Raw genomic sequence first — 12500 nt, forward strand, 5'->3', positions numbered from 1 at the left:
TTACTGTTATTATAATTACAATTATTATTGTTGTTGTTTTTAAAGGTGACTTTAAGCTCAGATGCAGAAATGGAACTTTTAACAGCTCCTGTCTGTCTGTCTGTCTGTCTGACCGTCTGACCGTCTGTCCGTCTGTCCGTCTGTCTGTCTGTCTGACCGTCTGTCTGACCGTCTGTCTGACCGTCTGTCTGACCGTCTGTCTGACGTCTGTCTGACTGTCTGTCTGACCGTCTGTCTGTCTGACCGTCTGTCTGTCTGTCTGTCTGTCTGTCTGTCTGTCTGTCTGACCGTCTGACCGTCTGACCGTCTGTCCGTCTGTCTGTCCGTCTGTCTGACCGTCTGTCTGACCGTCTGTCTGTCTGTCTGTCTGACCGTCTGACCGTCTGTCCGTCTGTCCGTCTGTCTGTCTGTCTGTCTGTCTGACCGTCTGTCTGTCTGACCGTCTGTCTGTCTGTCTGTCTGTCTGTCTGTCTGACCGTCTGTCTGGTCCAGGTTAGCATCTGTTAGCAGGTCTGAATGAATGGAGTCTCACACAGGAGCTCGTTGCTGTCTCTGACACCTGTTAGTGTTTGCGTGTGTGTGTGTGTGTGTGTGTCTGTGTGTGAGAGAGACAGCTGCTCAACACATTGACAGCGACCCCCCCCTACTTGTTGCCCCCCCCAGCAGTGAGGCTGTAATTACAGCAGCAGAAAGAGGAGGATGACCATAAATCAACTGATGAAGAAAAAACATGAGAACCACAGAAGAAGAGACCGGAGGACCAATAATCAGGATCAATAAAGGTTATTGATCACCCCTCCTTTACTTCCTCCTTCCTCACAGGAAGTAGAACACCCCCCCACCATCAGTCCTCTCCTCCTCTTTCTCCTCCACCATCATCCTGTAGGCAGTTGTCTCTCCTCAACAAGAGACACATTCATCCACACACACACACACACACACACACACACACACACACACACACACACACACACACACACACACACACACACACACACACACACACACACACACACACACAGCTGGCCTCCTCCAGACGAGTCTCTTTTGCAGCAGAACAAACTAAAATGAGAACATGAGTCCTACTGATCTGCTGTTCAAACTTCTTGATCAATAATCAAGAAGTTTGAACAGCTGATGGAAACCTGCCCCTCCCCCACCTGAAAACAGGCTGGAGGAGCTGAAACGGCTCTGACAGGTCAGGACACGCTGAGGCCCGGAGGTGACACACACATACACACACACACACACACACACACACACACACACACACACACACAGACACAGACACACACACACACACACACACAGACACAGTCACACACACACACACACACACACACACACACAGACACACACAGTCACACACACACACACACACACACACACACACACACACACACACACACACACACACACACACACACAGACACACACACAACCACACACACACACAGTCACACACACACACACACACACAGACACAACCACACACACACACACACACACACACACACACAGACACACACACACACAGAGACAGAGACCCATAATGCATTCCTCTGGACAGCTATGCTAACAGCTACCGTAGCTTCTTAAACACGTCACATGACTCAAACAGGAAGTAGTTTCCCCGGACCCCCCCGGGGGGAGCCCCCCCACACCTGCTCCCTGTCCTGGACACAGAGTGTGGCTTTTGTGGCTGGTTCAGCTCCTGGTGCTAGACCAGCTTGTTGCTATGGTAACTGCAGCTAACAGTGCTAGGCTAGTGGGTGGACTCATGCTAACTGCTAGCGGCTGCAAACAGCATCAGCAGCTTCACATTCTCTCTGGGATTGGTTGAGTCTCTCAGCCAATCAGAGAGGCCTCTGATTGGCTGAGGGAGGGAGGACCCCCCCCCCCGCTCACCAGAATGGAGTCTTTGTTCACACGAATACGGCCAGCATTCACAGAGGCCCCCGCCCACCTCCCTCTCATCCTCTTCCTAACCGTCCCCCCACCCCCTTCATCTCATCCCTTCTTCTTACCCCCCACCTCCCCTCCCTCCCTCCTCCTTCCCCGTCACTGATACAGGCTAAAGTACAAGGCCACGCTCTCAGCCAATCAGACGCCTCGCTGCAGCCCTCCCATCCCACACAGGACAGCTGTGTGTGTGTGTGTGTGTGTGTGTGTGTGTGTGTGTGTGTGTGTATGTGTGTGTGTGTGTGTTAGTCATTTAAACAGCTGTTGTTGCCATGGAAACCAACTTTTTCCAGTTCAAACATAAACTTTGCAAAACTCTCCTTCATCCCCAGAAAGAAAGGATGGAGGGGGGGCAAGAGAGGGGGGGGGGCAAGAGAGGGGGGTGGGGGGGGGGAACCTGTGACTTCAGCTGTTTTACAGAGAGCAAAGTGCTGCTAGAGATAAAACGGTTAATGTGTTACTGACACACACACACACACACACACACACACACACACACACACACACACACACACACACACACACACACACACTGTCTGTTCTTATCTCTATCACAGAGATGCTGAAACAACACGGCCGCATCCTTCACTTCCTGTCTGGAGAGGAAGCAGGAAGAAGCAGGAGGTGCTGAGCATTCTTCTGTTTCAAAGTCTCCCCCATCTCTCCCCCCCCCTCCCCCCCAGGAGTGAGGGAGCTGCTGGATTGGCTGGGAGCGTGCCATGTGCTCATCTTGATGCTTTTACTTTGAAAAGTTGGAGAAATAGAGGATTTCCAGAACAAAATGCTGCGGTGTGACCCGACGGGTCCAGGACCGCATTACCCAGAATGCTCTGCTGCGATGTGTCCCGACTGGATCCTTCACATTAGAGTTACGTAAGAGAGCAGAGTCCAGGAGGGAGGGGGGGGGAGTGGAAAAAGACAAATGTTGAGCAGATGAGTAAAGCAGAACGAGAGGAAGAGGGGAGGAAGAGGAGGATGGGGGAGCGGGAAAGAGGAGGAAGAATTTCTGGAGGATGATCAGAAGGAGAAGAGGATAAGAAAAAGGTGAAGGAGGAGGAATGAAGAGGAGAAGGGGGGGCGCGAAAGAATGAGAGGAAGAAAGACGGGTGTGGTGCTGGGGGGGGGCAGGTTTCAGTTGAGAGAAAAGACTCAAACCTCTTTGTATTTCTGCCTCCAGGCAACACAACAGGTTCCCATGGGGGGGGGCGCCTACCCCCATTACACACACCTGAGCCACGCCCACCTCACACACAGCCTATCACAGCCTCAGCCCATCCACTTCACAATGCTATCTGCACTAGCATGGATGCTAACAAGAAAAAAAAATCAAGTTTCACATGAGCATGTTAGCATTTGCCCAAGTCTAGAACCACTGGAGACTACGATTCCCAGAATGCAACTCACAAGCATCCTTTCAAGAGCTGGGAGAGGAAACGAGAAGAAACATCACTCCTCTAGAGGCCCCTCCCCCTAAAACCAGTCCAGTAATCCCCTACCCCCTCCACCACACACACACACACACACACACACACACACACACACAGGATGCTCAGGTAAACACACAACTGTGTGCTGGAGAGAAACAACCGGGGGCATGCTAGTACCGCTGTCACCATGACAACAGGTGTGTCCAAACAATGATACCTTTACAGAGAGGGTGGAGCCATGTGTGTGTGTGTGTGTGTGTCTGTGTGTGTGTGTCAGATTACCTCTAACAGTCAGATTAAGAAGGATTATCATTGGTTCACATGCTGCGTCTCCATCAGGCTACTTTAGCTCAGAAATTAGCCGCTCATCACCAACAACAACAAAACAACAACAGGATGTTTGTGAACATTTTCAACAATTAAGAGTTTGAGTCGAGACGTAAAATGTGTTTCATCTTTAATTTGCTCCATAGGCATGCTAACGCTAGCATCAATGCTAACATGTCTGATAAAGCACATGAGCAGGTTAGCTTCAGCACTAACCTCTAGTTACAGCTTTAGCATCAATTATTTTACCAAAGTCAGAGAAAATCTAATTTTTCTATTTTAATTTATTTTTAAAAACCTAAGGGGCGGGTTGGTGGGAGGAGCCTCACAGAACTATTAAAGATCAGACAGTTTGACTTCCTGGTTAACGCCCACATTCTTTAAACTCCTCCCTCAGGTTTGTGAATGTGTGTAATGGGAGTCTGGTGCATTACCCACAATCCACCAGGGGTCAGCTCAGAAAAAACCAGTCTGAGGCGTTCATTCATAGGAGATCAAAGTGGTAGAAAAACAACAACCATCAATCAAATAGGACCAATTGATCAAATGGGATCAATCGATCAAATAAGATCAACTGCGGTTCAAACTGTTGATTCACAACATCAGGAGCTACCCCCCCCCACAGCCAGCTGACAAAACTGTGTAGTCAGCAAGAGGTGGGGGGGCTCCATCAGCTTCAAGAGTGGGGGAGGAACCGTTCTGCTGGGGGGGCCCACTATAACACCCTCACCCTCACACGTGTGACTGAAGCTTCAATCAGTTCCACTGAAACTTTTCTTTTCTTCTTAAACTTTAAACGTCTTTAAAGAAACTTTTTGAAAAACTTTTTTTTTACAAACAGACCGTAAAAAGAGGAAGAAACGATTCCAGGACTTTAACCTCCGTGTGAGGAGGGTGGGGCCGCTGCAGCGCTGCTGATGGAGGAGGGGGCGGGCTGGGAGGAGGAGGGGCGGGGCCCCAGGAGCAGGGGGCGGGGCCAGGACCTGTTCTATGGGATGCCAGCGGAGGCCGGTGAGTGTGGGAGGGTGTGGTGAGACGGCAGCGCTGATAAGCAGCTTGGAGTTAACGACCAGTGAATCACACACACACACACACACACACACACACACACACACACACTAACACACACACACACACTAACACACACACACTAACACACTAACACACACACACACACACACACCTTCACCCTGTTCGCGGTAAATAAAACCATATTTACTGCGAGTCCAAAGTTCAAGCAGCTCGACTATGAAGGAATGTCACAATGGATGGGGGGGGGGGCGGGGGGGGGCATCCAAAGGGGGAGGAGCCAGAGAGATGAGAGCAGCAGCAGGAGGAAGATGCTACCAGTAGCTTATCTGAGTTTAAAACATGGTTTACGAGCCCTAAAGGAACGCAGCTAGCCTAGCATAGCTAGCACAGCTAACTATACTCCCAGTGATGACATCACAGAGGTCGGAGTAAGGAGGGCCCTGATTGGACCAGGCTGGTCCAGCCCTAGGGGCAACAGTTTACTCCCTCCTATACTGCTGATTGGATCATTGATTCCTGATCAAGCAGGTGATCAGTTCAGTATCTGTGACCTCTGACCCCGTTCACCTCCTTTACCCCCCTCCTCCTCCTGGTGAGGGATGGAACATAATCTTATCTAAAAAGGGGGGGGTCTATAAATAGAGGATGGCTGGGGGGGTCAGCCCCTCTGATGCTCTAGAAACCTCCACCGAACTGATCAACAAACAAACAACAAACAAACTAGTGAACGCCTGCAGAGGAAACAGATCAATCGATTGTATTGATCCAGACATGAGCAGGAATCTGTTAGAGACGAGGTGATTAGAACTGTGTGTGTGTGTGTGTGTGTGTGTGTGTGTCTGTATCTGTGTGCGTGTGTGTGTCTGTATTTGTGTGTGTGTCTATCTGTGTGCGTGTGTGTGTCTGTGTTTGTGTGTCTATCTGTGTGCGTGTGTGTGTGTGTGTGTCTGTGTATCTGTGTGTGTGTGTGTGTTAATGAGGAGTTGTGGGACCTTTTTGTCCACAGACTGACGTTAAGTGTTTAATTAGCAGCCCCCATCCTCCTGACACACACACACACACACACACACACACACACACACACACACTAGATCATTCATTACTGAGGTTAAAGTTTCTGTATTGTGAGTAAACAACTGCTGTGTATTGATCGTTTACTGTAAACATCACAAACAAACAAACAGTTCTGTTGTTGGACTAAAGCAGCTCAGAGACTTTCACCTGGAAAACAAACATCCCTCCATCATGTCTTTACATGACTCACTGCAGTGTGTGTGTGTGTGTGTGTGTGTGTGTGTGTGTGTGTGTGTGTGTGTGTGTGTGTGTGTGATCATCGTCTACATCATCAGCTTTTTCAAACGTCCACCCCAGAAGAAGAGAAGAAAACTGCTTCAGCCGCTTAGAGGCAGAAACAGTTGGAAAGCACATACACACACACACACACACACACACACACACACACACACACACACCTCCCTGCGACTGGAGGAGCCAGTTAAATTTCCCCCTCAGCTAGACGAGCGTCTCCGTGAGAGAGATCTGCTGCTGTCGCCGACGGCCAGTGTTGAATTTCATGATGGAATGCTAACTGAGGAAGAGGAGGAAGAGGAGGAGGAAGAGGAGGAGGAAGAGAAGACGGAGGAGAAGAAAGAAGAGAGAACCAGCGATGGAAAAATATGCAGTTTATCATCTAAAAAACCTCCAACAGGACAAAACAAGAACCAGAAAGAAAATCCAAAAAACCCTGATCCTACACCATAGTATCATTACATCACTACACCATAGTAGACATCACTACACCATAGTAGACATCACTACACCATAGTAGACATCACTACACCATAGTAGACATCACTACACCATAGTAGACATCACTACACCACAGTAGACATCACTACACCATAGTAGACATCACTACACCATAGGATCATTACATCACTACACCATAGTAGACATCACTACACCATAGTAGACATCACTACACCATAGGATCATTACATCACTACACCATAGTAGACATCACTACACCATAGTAGACATCACTACACCACAGTAGACATCACTACACCATAGTAGACATCACTACACCATAGGATCATTACATCACTACACCATAGTAGACATCACTACACCATAGGATCATTACATCACTACACCATAGTAGACATCACTACACCATAGTATCATTACATCACTACACCATAGTAGACATCACTACACCATAGGATCATTACATCACTACACCATAGTAGACGTCACTACACCATAGTATCATTACATCGCTACACCATAGTAGACAGGACTACACTGTAGTATCATTACATCGCTACACCATAATAGATGACATCGCTACACCATAGTAGATGACGTCGCTACACCATAGTAGATGACGTCGCTACACCATAGTAGATGACGTCGCTACACCATAGTAGATGACGTCACTACACCATAGTAGATGACATCTCTACACCATAGTAGATGACATCACTACACCATAGTAGATGACGTCACTACACCATAGTAGATAACATCACTACACCATAGTAGATGACATCACTTCACCATAGTAGATGACATCACTACACCATAGTAGATGACATCACTTCACCATAGTAGATGACATCACTACACCATAGTAGATGACATCACTACACCATAGTAGATGACATCACTACACCATAGTAGATGACATCACTACACCATAGTAGATGGCGTCACTACACCATAGTAGATGACATCACTACACCATAGTAGATGACATCACTACACCATAGTAGATGGCGTCACTATAACCCGTTAATGTGATTCAGTTTACTTTTAAAGTTTCTCATTAAATTAACGTCAAACAGAAACTTTTGGACAGAAGGTTAAAGTTTGTTTAGTTGTTTACTGGTCGCGCGCCGCTCGGCTCCATCCCGGTCACGTTAACGGAGGAGGAGGAGGAGGAGGAGGAGGAGGAGGAGGAGGAGGAGGAGGATTTCCTCCCCCAGAGTTCCACAGCGGGGGGGGTGTGGATGGGGGGCTGGAGAGACGAGCCTTAGCAACCATTATCAGAGCAGTCCCACCCTGAGACTGAGACCATCCCTCCATCCACCCCCTGCTCTATCTGCCCCCCCTCCATCAATCATTGACTCCCGGTGACTCCGAACCGCCGCTCCATTCCCTCCCTAACCGCTCCTCATCCTCACCGGGGGGTTGACCATTAAACCGGTTCCCGTTAAAATGGAAGTTAGAGCGGAGGATGGGGGGGCAGAGGGGGGGATGCAACAGGCGTCACGTCGATGCTGCGCGTCACCGGAGTCGGTGGAAAAGTCACCGAAACGCTGCCGAAAGTCGCTCAACAGCGACGGAAGCCGTGAAACACGGAGCCCGCGGTGTCCGAAGCCGACCGGGAGCCGCCGGAGAGCCGTTAGCAACAGAACCGGGAGCCGTTTGTGGATAAATATGTCTGGGCAAGGTCACGGCAGCGGCGTCAAGCTAGCAGCGGCTAGCTAGCACACACCCCGGAAAACACACAGCGCCCTTTCACAATAAAAGACACGCATTCGAGAAAAGTTGTAGGAAAATACACAAACGAACATATTTGAGTCTCCACGAGTTAAAAAGTAGCTTACATAAAAATAAAAGGTCAGTTTGCCTTTCTAAGTGAGGATTTGTTCGATGTTAGATGCGGAAAATTAGCCGTTTGTCTAACTGTGGATGTTTTCCAGTAGCGTTAACGCGCACCCACAAACTAGCAAAAAACAACCGAACACACACGACAGGTTACATGAACACACCTCACACACAACCGGTAGCGCCTCCTGCAAACGTACAGGCCAACGCATCAACAGATTAGCTGCTAATTCCTCCGCGTTCAACAGGTGGCTTTACTCTGAAAGGCCACACCGGAAGCGGCCCCGCTCGCTGCCGCCAGCTTGCCGGTGGTGTCTGGTAGCTTTACACATGGCCACTAGCAGCGAGGCTCCGACCAAAGTGCACCCGAGATACGGATGCTCCAGCCCGGCCAGCGGGAGGACTTTGACCCCTGAGCCCAACACCCCGTCTGCGGGGCAAAAACCACCCCACAACAACCCCGCGACGCGCGCTGGGGGTAAAAGTTGCACCAAAAAAATAAGTCGACACAACAAGTTGTTGAATGAGGAAGAGAATTCCACCGCGCGGATGCGCGAAGAAGGAAGAACCGCGACGACCCGAACCCCCCCCCCCCCCCCCACACACACACACACACATACTCACACACACAAACCGAACTTTATTCGAGCCACCGGGTCGACCCCCCCACACACACACAAACACAGAACCGGAAAAGCAGCGAACACCCCGATGGGGTAAAAACACTTACCCTCCACTTTGTTGGGGTTGGGCTGTTTGCGCCGAGACATCGTGGCGAGGATGATGATGATGATGATGATGATGGTGGTGGTGATGATGATGATGATGAGGGGTGAAGACCGGGGGATGAAGAGGGCCGGGGGGAGAGACTCGCCCCGGAGAGGAGAGAATCAAAATGGCGTTTCTGAAGGGATGTGCAAACTTGGACAAACTTTCCTCCGGTTCTCCTCCTCCTCCTCCTCCCTCCTCCTCCGCGGCTCTTCCTCTCCTCTCTCCTCTCCGGGGGGGGGAGGCGAACAGCGTGGAACAGCGCTGGTGGCTCGTGTGTGCGGGGGGGGGGGGCAGCTCCTTACCGGTGACCCGTCCTTCTGGCGCGCGCGTCTCCTCTAAACCGGATCGGTAGAGCTCATCACGTGTTCCCTCCGGTCTCCAGGGGGACGTGGCCACCGAGCATCCCTCGCGCGTGTCGCGCGTTACCGGATGAGTCGCGCGTGCGGACGTGAGGAAGACGCTCCGAACTTTTTCTTCTTCTTCTCGCGTCTTTTTTTTTTTTTTATCCGGTAGAAAAGTTTGTCCGTCCGGGCGCGCGCGCGCCCGCGTGCCTCCGCTCGTCCACCTGAGGTCCCGGTCAGCCCTCCATCACCGGAACTCACGCGCCTCCGACGGGAACGGCTCGTTTGAAGTGAGGAAGTTTCGCCGCCGACAGCAGTGCTGGACTCGTCCACCGCGGACGCGACGTCGACGCAGATCTCGCGAGATTTGAAGGAGGAGCTGATCTCGCGGGTGGAGGATGCCAACCGCCACCCCCCCCCGCACAGGAACGGGTTAATGTGAACGATCACCGGGAGAACCGGATCGAACCGGATCCAGGGAGGAAGAGGAGACAAGATGAGAGCAGAGGTGATGAAGAGCCGCACGAGCACGCGCTCTCACTTCCTTTAAAGGAGACAGGAAGTCCACCGCGGGTTAAAGTCCAGCTGGGATCCAGGCTCCTGATTGGTCCACAGCTTCCTGGAGGACGGCTTCAGTCTGGGTACCAATAGAGGTGTTTGTTTGTTTGTTTGTTTGTTTGTTTGTTTACGTTATTGATTGGTTTTAAAGGAGGTTGTTGCTAGCTGTGGATGCTAACGCTACGGCTTTTAGTTAACGTAAGAGAGACGCCTCCGAAAAAGTTTAACTTTGTTTGAACGTCTACAAATAAAGTTTGTTTACAGTTGAAAAGTTATTTATTTACATTATTGATTAATTTTAAAGGAAGTTGTTGCTAGCTGTGAATGCTAACGTTACAGCGGTCAGCTAACATAAGATAGACTCCTCCGACAAAGTTTAAGTTTGTTTACTGTTGAAAAGTTGAAATAAAGTTTATTTGATTGATTTTAAAGGAGGTTGTTGCTAGCTGTGATGCTAATGCTACATGTGTTAGCTAACGTAACAAAGTTTACGTTTGTCTCTGAATGTCTACAAATAAAGACTTTTTATTGTCAAAAAACTTGAAATAAACTTTATTTAATTGATTGTAAAGGAAGTTGTTTGCTAGCTGTGGAAGTTAATGCTACATGCTATAGTTAGCTAACCCGACTCAGACGCCTACGTTCTTGAACGTCTTCAAATAAAGATTGTTTACTTGTTTACAAGTAGAAATAGAAACACTATAAAAACACTGCTAAAGGTAAATAAAGTCGTCTCCGATTTGTAACAAGCTAACGTTAGCCAACGTGCGTCTGCGTCGCGTCAGCGCTCAGGAACGCTGACCTCTGACCCCTGGGGATTCTGGGTGTTTTTTCCCCTCACGCCTCGTGTGACCTCACGCGTTAGCCTCCAGCCGCTAGCTGCGGTAGCTTTGTTGTGTAAACAAACAAAGGGAGGCGGCTAACTCCTGGAACACGCCTGTTGTGATGCACACATGTGAAAAATCCTGCGTTATAAAGTCACGTCTCTGCCCCCCCCCACCACCACCTTCGTCCCGCGTGAAGAAGAGGATGCTGGTATAAATAGGCCCCGCCCCCTCAAGTTGGACCCAGACTAAATTTAAACCCGTGTTCATTGTTAAATTTAGTGCGAGCTGCCCTGGTCTCTGCCTGCATTCCTGTGGCCCTCCATCTCCAGATACAGACCCCTCCTCCCATCCTCCTCCCCCTCCCCCTCCTCCCATCATCCTCTGCTCTCCTCCCATCACACCCCTCCTCCCCTGCAACCGAGCAGGAAGAGCGTCTCTCTGTCCCAGGCTGGGTCAGCCTGTTGCTGATGGGGGGGGGCAGGAGGGGGAGGGGGTGAGGAGAGAGGGGGAGGGGCTGGGTGTTACCAGGATTCTGGTTCGTGGCTTCAGCTGAAGTCAGTTTGGTTGGTGAGACGATGAGCAGCAGGAGGAGGAGCCTCTGGGAGTTAGCCACTAACCTAAACTAAACTAAACTAAACTAAACTAAACTAAACTAAACTAACCTAAACTAAACTAACTAAACTAAACTAACTAAACTCAGCTCAGTTGAGTTTAGTTTAGTTTAGTTTAGTTAGGTTACTTTAGTTTAGTTTAGTTTAGTTTAGTTAGGTTACTTTAGTTTAGTTTAGTTTAGTTTAGTTTAGTTTAGTTTAAAGCAGCAGCAGTTTAGCTTCAGATGACGCCTCTGAGTCACATGACAGGCTTTGAATGCTAATGCTCACATGGACCACGTGAGCATGCTAATAGCCACAGGTAGGGGCCCCATTCAAATGAATGGCCCCTGATGACGGGGGCATAATCCTGACACAAAGGGGCTGACAGTGGGCGTGGCCAGCCCGTCTCTAGGTGTGTCTCACCTGGAGCATTGCTATGTAAATACACTCAGGGGCCGGTTTGGGCTCCCGACTCCTGGACCGCCGCTATCCCCCCCCCCCAGACCGGCGGGACCGGGAGCATCTGGGGGGGTGGAGGTGTTGAGCCTCCATTCATGACAATCAGTGAAAGGAGACGCTAACGACGTTACAGCGCTAATCCAATCACTGCTGCAGCCCTTCAATTCAAATGAAGCCCCCCCCCCACACACACACACACACACATTAGCATGAGCATTCTCCTGATGAATGGTCTCTATTATCATTAATTAATCAATGGCTAAAGTGATTAGCGTGTTTTGTGTGTGTTTGATTTCTCCGGCGCCGCCAGCAGGACGTGAGCATCACATGTAGAAGGAAGTGAACATCCTGATGCTAAAGCTATGTACGCTAGCCTGCTAATTAGAGCAAAAGAAGGCCACCTGGATGTGTTAGCATAAATTAGCTGCCATTAAAGCAGGAGAAGCTAATCAACTAGCTAAAGTTAACTAGCTAATACTGTCTGAGCTAATGTTAACATTACTGCAGCATATGCACAATGCTATGTGTAGTCGCTCCAGCGTATGTGTTAGCATCAGCTATCCAGGTTCTGTTCAGGTTAGCATTGGG

The 12500-nt window shown here is 49.6% G+C and overlaps 1 protein-coding gene across 8 annotated transcripts in view; it reads right to left on the bottom strand.

The window, feature by feature from the left end:
* Nucleotides 1-10539, bottom strand: part of rreb1a (ras responsive element binding protein 1a) — a 34791-nt gene extending 24252 nt beyond the window's left edge. For all 8 annotated transcript variants that reach the window (XM_068343795.1, XM_068343791.1, XM_068343794.1 and 5 more), the window contains exon 1: nucleotides 9094-10539. In XM_068343795.1, the coding sequence (XP_068199896.1) occupies nucleotides 9094-9133 (40 nt within the window). In that variant the 5' untranslated portion in view covers nucleotides 9134-10539. The remainder of the gene's footprint in view (nucleotides 1-9093) is intronic.
* Nucleotides 10540-12500: the final 1961 nt, after the last annotated feature.

The sequence above is a fragment of the Antennarius striatus genome, chromosome 20 (assembly GCF_040054535.1).
Source record: "Antennarius striatus isolate MH-2024 chromosome 20, ASM4005453v1, whole genome shotgun sequence".
In the NCBI taxonomy this organism is placed as follows: Eukaryota; Metazoa; Chordata; class Actinopteri; order Lophiiformes; family Antennariidae; genus Antennarius; species Antennarius striatus.